The sequence below is a fragment of the Spinacia oleracea genome, chromosome 4 (genome assembly GCF_020520425.1).
Source record: "Spinacia oleracea cultivar Varoflay chromosome 4, BTI_SOV_V1, whole genome shotgun sequence".
In the NCBI taxonomy this organism is placed as follows: Eukaryota; Viridiplantae; Streptophyta; class Magnoliopsida; order Caryophyllales; family Amaranthaceae; genus Spinacia; species Spinacia oleracea.
The window spans coordinates 5,831,249-5,845,258 of record NC_079490.1 but is presented as its reverse complement, the minus strand read 5'-3'; the positions used below and the strand labels follow the sequence as shown (position 1 = coordinate 5,845,258).

The 14,010-nt window shown below is 38.1% G+C and overlaps 3 protein-coding genes across 3 annotated transcripts; 1 reads left to right on the top strand and 2 right to left on the bottom strand.

Annotated features, from left to right (window-relative positions):
- Nucleotides 1-508: 508 nt before the first annotated feature.
- Nucleotides 509-4,282, bottom strand: LOC110796728 (probable LRR receptor-like serine/threonine-protein kinase At4g36180). Its single transcript, XM_022001815.2, has one exon. It carries the CDS (start codon nt 4,049-4,051, stop codon nt 752-754), a length of 3,300 nt encoding a protein of 1,099 aa, XP_021857507.2. The 5' UTR covers nt 4,052-4,282; the 3' UTR covers nt 509-751.
- Nucleotides 4,283-8,448: 4,166 nt separating this feature from the next.
- On the top strand, nt 8,449-11,011 carry LOC110796733 (uncharacterized). The gene is made up of 2 exons (XM_022001820.2): nt 8,449-8,656; nt 10,423-11,011. Exon 2 carries the CDS (start codon nt 10,505-10,507, stop codon nt 10,871-10,873), a length of 369 nt encoding a protein of 122 aa, XP_021857512.1. The 5' UTR covers nt 8,449-8,656; nt 10,423-10,504; the 3' UTR covers nt 10,874-11,011.
- A 1,158-nt stretch (nt 11,012-12,169) lies between these two features.
- On the bottom strand, nt 12,170-12,909 carry LOC110796732 (uncharacterized). The gene has a single exon (XM_022001819.2). It carries the CDS (start codon nt 12,806-12,808, stop codon nt 12,332-12,334), a length of 477 nt encoding a protein of 158 aa, XP_021857511.2. The 5' UTR covers nt 12,809-12,909; the 3' UTR covers nt 12,170-12,331.
- Between the last annotated feature and the right edge of the window lie 1,101 nt (nt 12,910-14,010).

Sequence of the window (14,010 nt, the reverse complement as noted above, 5' to 3'; positions counted from 1 at the left end):
GGTCCACTTGGTTTGTTTATTTCGGGTTAACAATATGACCTAGCCCAAAAATATATGATCCAAATCGTATTTGAGTAATTCAGATATTTAATTTGGGTGGGCTAAATTAATTAAGATGGATTAATATTATGATATCGGTCCAAAATAATTAATTTATTTAAATTGTAATACATTATAAATTTTTAGTGTCTACAACTGCAAAAACCAAATTTCAGCAAATGTTGCAACTCTTAAACACAAATGACTAAATAAGGTAATCAACTCAATCAAGCATAAACTTCTCCTGAAATCAAAAATTATACATGGCTTAATCCACATTACCTTCCTTTCTTCACTTAACCAACCAACCTTTTTTCCAATCATCCACAACGTCACTCCAACATATTCAGGAAATTTCATATGTCTCTTAAATTTAGCATAATTTTTATTCAGAATTCAGTCAGTATTAAGTATTCAACTCACCCAGAAATTATGGAAATAGCTATGAATTCAATTAATAGCAATAAAATCCCACCAAAATCAAACAATTATTATTAGAAAAACAACCCAACAAACAAAATCCAATAGAATGTAATGCATTTGATAGAACAACTAAAACAGCTAAATTTAAGTTCAAGCTTACCTAACAGGTTACAGGAAGGTAGGAATTTTACACACATCAGAAATCACTAATGCAATTTGTTAAAATTGAAACAAAATCAGAAAATCTGAATCACAAAGTTGGTTGGGTAGTCAACTTTTTCTTCATGGGTCACCCAGCTGGGGAAGGGAGGTCGGAAGGTATATCGGGTCCTACCCGACAACCTTCAAGCATAAAGACGATATCGCCCATGGACGGTCTGTCACTCGGGTCTAGTGCTGTGCAAAGAAGGCCAACTTTGATCCCAAGTAAAAACTCTTCCCACTCAGATGATTCCGGGTCAAGCTCGAGCAAACCTGGGTCAAGTAACTCGGATATTTGACCTGTTTGCAGTTGTTTCTTGACCCATTTAACAATATCTTCATCATCTTGCTCAAACATAATGGGTCTTTTCCCTGTCAATATCTCCAACAAAACGATCCCAAAACTATAGATATCCCCTTCTCTCGACACATGACCCGTTAACCCCATTTCCGGGGCTACATACCCAAGTGTTCCGATTTGTGGTGTTGATGTTGAAGCTTCTATTGTCAACCTGTCTAGACCAAATTCTGATAAATGTGGTTCAAAATCAGCATCAAACAACACATTTTGAGGTTTGATATCACCATGAACCATATCTAAGGAGTGCAAATACGTGATTCCTCGAGCGATACCGAGTGCAATTAAGTGCCTCATTGGCCAGTTTAGAACATGCCCGTCATGGTGAGACGCTTCTTGAAGAAGAGTACCCAAGTTTCCATTCGGCATGTAGTCATATACTAGCAGTCTTGTTATATCGGGTGGACCGGCATAATACCCCCTTAAAACTGTTAGATTCCTGTGTTTCACTTTCCCGAGCATCTCCGCCTCCTTCTTGAAGCCACGATCATCGAGAAATCCGTCTTGTAATCTTCTGATTGCTAAGACCATTCCATCAGCAAATAATGCCTTGAATACCATCCCATATTTCCCTCTGCTAAGGACATTTTCTTCGTCAAATTGCCTTGTTGCTTCTATGGCTTCTGCTAAGGTTATCTTGTTATTGAACATGACAAGCTTTGGAGTACCATTTTCACTGCTTCTTCTACTTCTTTCTGTTGTTCCAGAGCTTTTTCTCGGTGTGCTGGGTTTCTTCTTTCCTGTCATCAGCTTTTTACGCCAACGCAGGAGGCTTATGATGTAGCCACAACAACATAGTATTAGGAAAACAAGCCCTGCAACTGCAACACTAATTAACAACATCAACTTCCTCCTTTTCTTCTTCACATACGAGCACTCTTTCTTCAATGGATACCCACATAGGTTTCTGTTGTTTGTAAACAACGAAGGATCGCTGAAGCGAGACCCTATTGTTTTCGGGATTTCTCCTTCCAAATGATTCGATGACAAATTAAGATTTTGCAAGGTTGATAATTGTGACAATGAGCCTGGTATTGACCCTGATAAATTGTTGGAATCCAAAACCAAATACTGCAAATTTAAGCATTTGGAAATGTTGTCTGGAATATCACCATCCAAATTATTGTGACCTAAATCAAGCTCTTTCAAATGAGACAGCCTTGATAAAGAATTCGGAATATTGCCTTCCAAACGGTTCCTCGCAACTTCAACTACTTGTAACTCTGAACAATTGCCAAGCTCTGGTGGAATTTTACCGGAGATTCGATTATCAGATAGAGAGAGGACGTTCAAGGACCGGAGGAAGCCAAAAGTTACCGGAATATTACCAGATAGCGAATTGGAGCTAAGATTTAAGTATTTCAACCCAAGTAAGCTACTAAACCCTTCAACAACAGAGGTATCCCCTTGTAAATTGTTCTCCTGTAATGCAACAACCTCCAAATTGGGTAACCCAAATAACTCAACAGGAAGATTCCCAGATAAATTCTGTTTGCTCAAATCTACAACTCTTAGCCTCATCATACTCCCAATGCTAGTCGGAATCGAACCCGAAAAGCCACAGTTACTCAAATTCAACACACTCAAACTCTTCAAACCACCAATTTCTACAGGAACCTGCCCAGAAAAATTGTTGAAGCTGAGGTTCAAAGTGGTTAAATTAGTGAGTTGAAGCACCTCGTTTGGGACCACTCCAGTCAACTCATTTTCACTCAAATTCAATACTTCCAAACTCTGAATGCTACTCACATCAATGTCAATGGAACCCACAAATCTGTTCCTTGCTAATGACAAAACTCTCATTTTTTTCAAATTTTCAAAAATCCCTGGGATTTCCCCAGAAAATTGATTCCCTTCAAGATCAAGAACACTCAATAATTTACATTGTGCTATTTCAACAGGAATTTGTCCATTTAAAGAATTATTAGCCACCCTAAACTCCTCTAATCTCGTCAAATTTCCGAAATTCGAGAGGGACCCTGTGAAGAGGTTGCCAGAAAGATCTAGAACCCTCAACGTAGGAATATCCGCCACCCAATTCGGAAACTCACTAACAATGCTATTCCGATGAACATCTAAAACCTCCAAACCACTTCTAAATGTACAATCGATTGGCAGCTTTGCCATTCCTGTTAATGCATTATTACCCAAGAAAACGCTTCGAAGTGACCTAGGGTTTGATACATTACAAAATACAGAGGCAGGGACCATACCAGAGAGGTTGTTGGAGGAGAGAGAAAGTACCTCCAGCAACGGCAATGCTCCAATCGTCGCCGGAACGTTGCCGGAGATGAAGTTATTGTCGGCCGAGAAATGAACGAGTGAAGTACAACTCAGGATCGCAGAAGGAATAGTTCCAACGAGGAGATTCGAGTCGAGCGATAAGTACTGCAGCGACTGAAGCGCACCAATGCTCGCCGGAATCTCGCCGGAGAATTTATTGGAAGAGAGATTAATTAGTCTCAGCTGTAAACTTCTGGAAAAATTCGTCGGTAATCCACCGGAAAAATTATTGTGAGAAATGTCAAACACTCGAATGTTAGGAGAAATTCCGGCCGAAATTCTTCCCGTTAGGTAGTTACCGGAGAGATTAACAACCTGTAAGCTGTTAAGAGTGAGAATCTCCGACGGAATATCTCCAGAAAAGGAATTATTATGGAGGTAAAGAGCACGGAGGAGAGTAAGGGAGGAGAGAGACTGAGGAAGAGAGCCATGGAAGTTGTTAGAGTGAAGGCTTAACCCTTCCAACTGGCGTAAATTAGCAAGTTCCGGCGAAAGAACACCGCGAAGCTGGAGGCGTGGGAGGCGGAGTTCATGGACTTTTCTAAAGTAACAGCTAACCCCACGCCAGTCACAGGGGGCTAACGGAGTGGAAGCATCCCAGCCATCTAAGGCACCAAGTGGATCATTGAGGTTGAGCTTGAATGCAAGCAGTGAGTCAATCTCCGTCACGGTGGTGGCGGAGAAAATGGAGGTAAAAGTGGCGGCGGTGGCTATGGTGAAAAAGACAAGAAAAGGAGCCGTTGCCATAAAAAAATAAATGGTGGGAAGAAGGTAGGACACCAATGTTGGGGGTGGTAACTGGTAACTGGTCAGGTGGATAACTGGATTTAAGAAGGGAAAGGAGGAGGAAGAACAATGAAGGAGTTCATTATAGTTACTAACTCCGTTTCAGAAAGTTCATTACGCTTTGGAAAATGTGTCCAAAGTATAAAAACTTTGACCATAAATTCTCACCATTATATACATCAAAATGTTACATGTAAGATCTTGTTAGATTGGTCTCGGGATATATTTTCAGAATATCAAATTTTTATAATTTTTTCACATATGAAATTGAATATATTAGTAGTTAAATATTACATTGGAGTCCGTGCAAATAGAGTAACTGTAAAGATCTTTTTGAAATAGAGGTAGTAATTGTTTAGGGCAAGAGTGAAAAGTGTTTGAGTGTAGTAGTAGAGTGGACTGTGACTGTGACTGTTTGTTTGGCTTTATTTTTTGGTAATCAATGAAGTGCAGTACCGTGGACGGACTGTCACATTCTGAATTTCTGATAGTGTTGATTACACGGACGGGCTACTATTTCCGTTCCGTCTCTAATTAATACTCCTACAACACTACACCGTTACAAGAATTCTACTATATGTACACCTAGTTAGGGGCGTAATTAGGAGGAGCTGGCGGGGGCCATGACCCGCATAATGTGTTTTAGTATCAAATATGCACTATAAAAGCACATGTCTAGTATAGCTCGAGTGGTTATTTTTCTTACAAATTGGAGGTGCAAGAGGTACAAGGTTCAATTCTTAGCTCCCTTAATTTTATACTTAGTTTTATTTTTGATTTTCAATGTTATAAAAATCTATACTTAGTATTTAAAAAGGAACATCATAGATTATTAGAAGTTATGTGGCATCTCATTATTAGAAGTCATGTGGCATCTCTCCTTTCATCCATCATTTTATTTTGTTTTTTTTTCAATTTTTCTTTATTGTTTCTATGATTTACAGCTTTTAATGCCTCTTCCACTCCATTTTTCTTATTCAACATCAAGTTATTAATTGTCTAATATACCCATTAGTCTCTTCCACTCCACCCCTTTAACATCCAATATTTATCCAACATATAATTTTTATATTTTTCCAACCTTGAAATTACACCTCTATTTAATTCATATATTACCAAAAATCACAAGTACTCACAAATTAAAACTTCAAAATACATCTGAACAACCACTATACAACTGCTCGTTCTATGAACGGGTTCAAAAACTAGTTATATGTTAAAATCTGGCCCCCCCCTATATTCCGCCACTGACCTAGTGTACAAGATATCTTATACACCGTGTTTTTTTATTGGTTGAAATGATATATTTATTGTCTTTCTTTTTCATTTTTTAGTGGGTTTGATGATTTGTCAACAAATTAATGGTGGTGTACATGAGAATTTTGTACACTAGGTGTACATGTAGTCTTTCCCGTTACGACCTACTAACCTTATTTAAAACAACAATAAGGCGAGAGAATGAATAAAGGGAGACTCTTAGAGCATCTGCAATGATTGTAGCTTAGGATTAGCTTGTAAATTTCAGAAATTCCAACAAATAAGAGCTAGTGTCATGTCAACATTTTTTGCTTGAAAATAAAATTAAAAAAGAGAGTAAGAGAGAATAAGAGCTACTAGTAAAAGTTAGTGCAATTCCGCAAATTTTAAGAGGGGGTTCTTATTTGTAATTCAAGCTTACGTGGCATAGGAGAGAGAGACTAAGATCATCAAAATAAGGAGGAAGTATATTTTCATGTCAGATATCAGCCAACAAAACGACAAATAAGCTAAAGACAAAAACTAAAGGACAAAATCAATTTTTTTGAAAAATGGCATCTGTTTTTTTAAAATGGCATCTATTTTTGAAAAATAGTATCTGTTTTAATGCTTATCTTATCCCTATTTCGTCGTTTTGTGCGGTACAATGTATTTGCTAAATATATCTCTGAGATGGGCCTCTCAGGCGTCTCCGCCCTCTCAAAATAAGAGTTCCCCTTATTGATGCTAAGAGCTAGTCTTAAAAGAGGAAGTATATTTGCATATCGGATATATGCTTGCAAATACATACACAATAAAAGAGAAAATAGGAAAAAAAGAAAAAAGAAATTGAATGTTTTTATTGTTTATTGAGAAGTGTAATCACTAGGTTTGGCTTGATTTTTGTCAATTCAACCCCCAAGGAGAGCCAAAATTTAGGTTCACACTAATGACGTTAATCGAATTTGAACATTGAAACATCAAAATTCAATCATGCAAAATACGTAAAATGCCCCTACAGCTTAGAATGTTGAATTTCGATTGAGTCGCCACTAAACAAATTTAAGGGTCCGGTTTGGAAAGACCATGACTCGGGATAAGGCATAGGACTTGAAACCGTATATATATTTCGGGGTCGAGAACGAGGCACTTATTAGAAAGATTGTCAAGTTTGGTTGATTCCAAACAAGGATCGTTTTCGTGCAAGAAAATCCTGATCATGACACTATGTTTAGGTGAGTTTGAGTGTTTGACATGCATTTTAGAACACCAAATTCGCTAATTTTTACGTTATTAACCTAGTCCGGTCCAAGAATTTGCTAATTTGTACGTGATTAACCTAGTCCAATTATATTGTCCACGAATTATCCTTGTTAAGCGTGATTGGAACTTTGTATGTTATTGATTTAGCATGTCGGGTATGAAAGCAATAAACAAGTAAAGCAAAGCATGTACTCCCTCCGTTCCTAAATATGTGTCCAATTTGGACATTTACACGGTAATTAATAAAATTGAATGGTGTGTAAGAGGTAATGATTGGGAATGTTTTTTTTGGGGAAAGGAAAAAGTAGATAATGTTTATTAATAAAGTATATATATAAAAGTGGATGTGGTGATTGAAAAGTGGTAAAAGTGTAGAATGTGTAAGAAAAAGTAATAATGATTTTTAGAGAAGTGGGAAAAGTGTGTGGAAAAGTGGGAAAAGTGAATGGAAAAGTGGGAAAGGTGTATGTCCAAAAATGGAAACTGGACACTTATAAGGGAACGCTATTTATGAGAACTGGACATGTATTTAGGAACGGAGGGAGTATTATACAAAAGTTGCCCTAATTTTTTTTTTCTACTTTTAGCCTTGTCAATGACTTAAAATCGTTAATGTTCTCCTTGTTACATATATTTAGCATAAAGTACCAACTGGGATTGACGTGAATGGTTAAGATTCACTTGCTCCTTAACCAAGGTATCGGGTTCGAGACTTGGGTACGGATAAAACCTCAGTTGGGAGGTATGCTGCTCACCGAGGTACCCATATAAACTCATACGGCAGGTTATTCTACTCACGAAATATGGTGGAAACTTCTCGTAATAGAACATAAAAAAATATTTAGCAGTTTTGTTATTTTATACACAAAAACTCATTTATATTTAGACTTTTTTATCCATTAATTTTACTTCAATCAGTATTTTGTAATTTTAATCAATTAATTTACCATCCGTATTTTGTCTTTTCGGTAATACCAAAAAGGTTGTGGCCCAGTTTGACTATTTGGACAATTTGGTGGGCAGGTGGGTAGTTGTTAGAATTAGTTGACTGTGGGCCTTGATGGTTTTAGAAATTATCCAAAGCCCAAAAGTTTGACTTATACTACAAACTAAGATTTGTCCTTTGGAAATGGGAATTTTGGATCACATTGAGTTTTGATAATCTTATAGTCTCATGGTTGGATCCGGTTATTGTGCGGGTCGAATCAAGATCGGCAATGGATAATAGTGGGTCGGTCATAAAAGGATAACCTTGTAACTGTTTCAAATGAGTTAGTCCAAATAGGATTGTGGATTTGTGGGTTAAGATCAGGTCGATATTAAGTGGACCAATAAACAAGTAAGGGAAAATGAGAAATGAGAGTGACAATGATGAGCACAAAATAAAGACTTTGTCTGGTAAAACTCAATTCAATGAATTTTTTTTTAATAATTTGACCCTAACCGATAATCAGAGCTAATACTCATTATGTTACAGTTACTCCATACATTACAATGTCTACTCATGGATGATCAGATAGATTTTGGCTAGAGCGGACCTGTATTGGAGTCAAATAAGCACTTGGACAAATCGGACGCAAGCCACTGTTGATATAACGGAACTTCTAATCAAGCCGCTAAATTGTCAAACATTAAATTTTTATTAGTCAAAATACTAAGCCGGGTGTAAGGTGCACCCTTTCCCATTTTCCCCTTATATGTGAAGAAAATGTAAAAGACACTACCATAAACATAAAAATACACTTGACTGTACGGTGCATCCGGATACACGGCGTACATCTAATAATTTAGAACCGATCAGGGCAAAAGTAAGTTGGATGGTACTCCGTAGGAAGCAAAATGAGCAGATGTGTTTTTCCTATTTTGCCCCAAAGTATGTGTAACTCAGATGGAGTATACATTAGCCATTCCGTAATCGGCACTCCTCCCCTAAACACTCTCACTCTCATCGGAGAATTAATCTTTTCAGACTACGCCGACGAAACCACCGTCATTAGTCTTTTATTTCCTCCGTCGCTATTGTTCTTCATCGGCCAATCCTGATCAATTTGGCGGGCCCTTCTGTTGGTAATTCTTTTCTTTGTGATTCAATGCTTTTTTTTTCCCCTTTCTTTTAGTTAATTCATCAATTTTGTCTGATGAGTAATTCATCATCACCGTACTTCAATTGCTTCTTTTACATCTGTTTAAAATTTTGATTCATCGCTTAGAATTGATGTGTTCTGTGTATGAGCTGATTCTCAATTATTAGGTTATCGTTATAAATGCGAATCTTTGTTTGGGAATTTGACTGGGTATCTTAAAACAACGAAATTATCGCCATTAGTTTGAAGAGTGCTATTTATCTTGACGTGATTTGAGCCGGTTGCTGTCAATTTGTGGAAATTTCAATTTTTCTTATGTGGGTAGGTCTCGAATTGATGGGGTTTTAAGGGGTTTCTTTCTCTTGATTACATTGGCATTTGTGATTATGACGTTAGTAAACTGGGTTTGCTGTCAATTTTTGGAATTTCCAAGTTTTTCTTATGTGGGTAGGTTTCCAATTGAACATGGGGTTTCTCTCTTGATTACATGGGAATTTGTGATTATGAAGTGAACTGAGTTGCTGCCAATTTCTCTCTTCAAACTTGATTGTTTCTGACTTTCTGTTGGCTAGAATTTCAGTACTGAGACAAATCTCCTGTAATGATTCTATCTTCTTGTTTTCAAAAGTTGATGAAATGTTAGCTTTAGGCCCTATTCTATTCACCTGCTTTTAACTGAATTGCTTGTTGTTGATAAAAACTTTCTTTTCCTGAATTGATTAGAACTGATATTACTGATCCATTATGTATTTTGTGCAGTCACTTTTTTTTAGCTGATTGAAACTGATTGAATCTTAACCAGAAGGCTGTGCAATAGTCTTATGCCATTTAGCTCATTAACTTCTAAGAATGAATACAATTAGCAACTAGCAAGGGTATAGAGCATGAAGAAAAAATCAAATCTTATATGGATTTGATGATCGCTATTTGCTCATGCGAGTGACAAAAGAATTCCTTCTAATTTTAGAGTCAGCTAATTGCATTAGCTTAGAGAGCTAATTTTCTAAGGTTGGTAGGTCTAGTTATCAGTATAGTTGACAATTGGCTGGAGTTTGTTGATCAATACAACGATACGGGTTTCTGCTCCCCGCTTCAAAGAGGAATATCTTTGATGTTTCCTTTTTTTTTTTGGTCCTGTCCTCCAGTAGTCTCAGTCCACTCCATTCAAAGGAATGGTTTGATGTTATTTAAGTAATAGTTGTGCTTAGTGATGATTGATACAGGCATGTTGATGAGAGTTGTGGATGAGAGGTTAGTGCTTGGTTGATCATAGAGTAAATTTGTAACTATTAAAAAAAAGTTGTGTACTGTCTTGGACACCTCGATGTCTCGATTGTATTAATTAATAAGGGTTTTGAGGTGTTAACTCTCAGGTTGTGTAATATTTAGAAACACAGTGGCAATAATGATAACAAAAAGTAAAAAAAAAAAATCAAGGCTGTCTTTGTAGGATTGAAGAAATCTTCAATTGTTTAGTCACTAGTGGTGCCCTGTCTTAGTTTCCAATTCTAATTGTAGTCTAGTAAACAAGGACTGGGCATGAAGGATTATGCTCGCCAAGTCGCCATACATGCTATGAGGAAAATAGTCGTGCTTCTGAATTTCTGATAACAAAGCAATTATACGATACTAATGGCTTGAAACCTGACCTTGTTATCCTATGTATGAAGTAGTATGCTTTCTGTGTGTTTTCTGACTGTACATCTTCTAGAATCATGCCTTTTCTAATGCAATCCTGTTTTTTTGCAGTGAAGGGAGTTAAGTTAAGCTGCGCAAATACTTGCAGACTGCAGTCCGCCATTTCCATTGAAGTGATTGATCTTGCTTTGATATGGAACTTGAACGAGAATCAGGAACATCCTTTTCTCAAGAGGGTGTATCAGAAATCTCAGAAGAATGTCATTCAAATTCCAGCAACCTATATGCCATTGACACGGTGAAGAAGCTACTGTTTCGTCGAATGCTGGTTGGTGTAAATGATGGAAGGTTTTTCATGGGAAACTTTCATTGCATGGATAAACAAGGCAACATAATTTTGCAAGATGCTGTTGAGTTTCGAAGTGTAAGACGGTCATCTCCTTCGCCAATGGAACAACGTGGTCTTGGTCTTATTCTCATCCCTTCATCGTGCCGGATCTCCTGTCGGGTTGACTCCCCAGTTGAAGAAGAATTGTCAATGCTCTCATTGAAGGATATTTAGGTGTAGAAGATGCGACTCTCATCTTGTAGTTTTAATGTTTTTTTTGACAATGCAGAGTATTAGGGAACTTAAATGCGAATATTTGAAAACTTCATATTTTTTGGGTTGAATGATATTGCTAATGTGTGGCCTTCTTCATCTTGGAAAACCTTGATATATACTAGACCTGCAAACCGTCTCTTGTGCAGATATCATAGCCTTTGCAGCACAAGACATCGCCTTTAAGGTAGGAAGGATCAACTACGTTGTACAGTTAGGTTGGCGTGATGGGAGAGTCTCGTGTAAGGATGAGCCAACACAAAACCTATCGGCACCCCTTTTCAACTTACAAAGACTTTAAGAGAACTTTGAAAGAAAAGGCCTTTCCTTAGAGGAAATGGTCACCCTTTCCGGGGCACACTCTAAAGATGGCTGTGGCCGGACCGGTATGAAGTCCGGCCCGCCACGAGCACGAAAAAAGCACGGCAAGGAACGATACTACTCAATCCGACATAACCAATCATGCTAAATTTAGTAAAATTAGCCTTAGGCAAGACGGGCCGACACGAAAACTCGTGGCTTGGACTAGGCCTGAGCCCTTTTTGAACTTTTCGGCCCAGTCCGGCCCGTCACGATACAATATGGGCATGGTGTGGGCCTGGCCCGGTTAGGCCCACGGTTCGTGGGCTTAGCCCAAAGCCCGGCCTGGCCCACGACCATCTTTAGCACACTCTACCCGAGTCTCACATTGTTCACCTTTCACCCAAAGACTTTACACCTTCAATGCCACCAACCCACAAGACTAGAGCTGGCAAAGGGGTCGTTTTGATCGGCTCAGATCGGATCAATTCGGTTCAGGTCATTTCGGGGTATATCGTTTTGTCAGGTTAGATTATGTCACGATGTAGTAAACTAGCTAATATGTGGGGCAGGAAGATTCGGGTTATTTTAGTTTGGGTCGATTCAGTTCGGTTACTTGGTCTTGGTCGATTCGAGTATTTGGTTATATCGGGTCAAGTCAATTTCAGGTCTGTTTCGATTTGGGTTCGGATTATTTTTTGGATATAGGGTTAACTTCATTTGGTTGTTTCGAGTCAAAATAGGTTATCGGATCGGGCCAATTGGATCGAGTAGTCGAATATTTCGAATCCGTGTTAGTTTTGCCATGTCTACACAATACCTCCAAGTGCCCTAAAAATCCTCCTAACAACGTTGATCATACTTCTTATTTTTTTACTTCTTCCGAGGTCAAAAATATTAATCAGCAACAAATTAAACTCTACCAAGTACAAAACTTTGATGTCACATGCCTCAAAATTGGACTTAATTTACCTCTATCACAGTAAACTAGAAACAAATTTCCCAATTCAGTACCAAAAAAATGATCAAACCCTTAATTTACCTCTATCACAGTAAATTGGAAACAAATTTTCCCAATTCAGTACCCAAAAAATGATCAAACCCCCTAAAAGTCTAAAACTAAACCTCCATTTCCAGTGTAACTTCAACTTCAGCTGTGTTTGAACTCGAATCTTGCTCGCGCTCCATTTCTTGCTTAACCTCCTCTACAGCAGCTTTCTCCGCATTCAAAAGGGGTTCATAATAATCCGAATGAGCAATCATACACTTCTTCAAATTTCCAGTAACATCAAAGCATTTCTCAACAATATCTTCATGATTCTTCTCTGAATCTTCCACACACTTTTCCCAAGCTATAAACTCATCCTTGCAACCTCCCTCTTTCATGAACAAGCAGAACCCACATTCCCCTTCTTCCTCTTCTTCTCCTTCTCCGCCTTTTTCTCTCTCATCGCCGCTGATCCGACCCTTTTCATCTGGGTTAACGGTTTGATTGGAGATTTCTGGGTATTGTGATTCGGGGATTTTGGGATTAGGGTTTTGATTTTCAGAAGATTTGGGATCTGGGTTTTGCGGGTTTGGGGGAGATGTGGACATGTTTAAAGTGATAGTTGTTGTGGCGCTAGGGTTTTCAGATGATGATGCTAAACCCGTCTTTGAAGACTTTATCACGCCTAAATGCCTAATAAGTTGGACAAGAATGGGGAGGAACTTCGGTTGGCAATGCAATATTTGGGCTAATGATGTCAAATCGGGTCATCAGTCGGTTATGGACTTACGGGTCGGATATAAATCGGTTCGGGATATAATCGGATAATGTGGTTGTACGGGGACAGGGGTCGTTGTGCTTATGCAGATTGAATGTGTGAATTTTGTTTTTGGGGTCACTTTGATTTTTGTCAGAAATCGGTCGAGTAAGTCAATTTTTAACAGTCCTAAAAGCTACGGTTGTATGTAGACCTGTCAAACGGGTCGGTCGGGTCGGGTTGTAAAAAATTATTTTCGGGTTCGGGTTGAATCGGGTCGGTCATTTTCGGGTTTACAAATGCTTGTTCAAGACCCAGAACTTTCGGGTTCGGGTCGACCCAACGGGTTGAGAGATTTTAAAACGCGCATTATATTTTCATTAATTTAGGTGATAAATATACAAAGTATTAGCAGAAATTAACAAATTTTCCTACACAAGTTTATATTTAGTCAAATTCAACTATAAAATGACGTATAAGTATAAATAAAATCATATTACACACAACAATAGTAAAAACAACGTGCTTATTATGCTTAAATTTTCTCATAATCTCATTTTTTAGTATAAATACAATGATTTTCAATCGGTCGGGTCCAAAACGGGTTCGGTCGGGTTTTAACCCATTACTTTTCGGGTTGCTCGGGTTCGGAAAAAATCGGGTTACGGGTCACAAAATCTTGTTCAGGACCCAGTATTTTCGGGTCGGGTTCGGGTCGGTTTTCGGGTCGGGTCGATTTTTGACAGGTCTAGTTGTATGGGTTATATTGAAGTTCTTACTGGCCTTGAGGGTGATTATTAATTGACACTCAGTGTTTAATAGAGGAGTGGTCTTGATTTTTTGGATTTGGAGTGAAATAGTTGGAGATTTTTTTTTTTATTCTCTTGATTTGCAAGTGTAATAGGCTTGTTGATTCATTTGTAAAGGGCCTTTTATACGTGATTTTGGGTTTATGAAGACCACCATGGTTATGGCTTGTGAATTTTGGTCTAACAAGTCAATGGGCCCTTAATTTTTTACAATCTATGAGACTATGACCAAAAGATTGCCTTT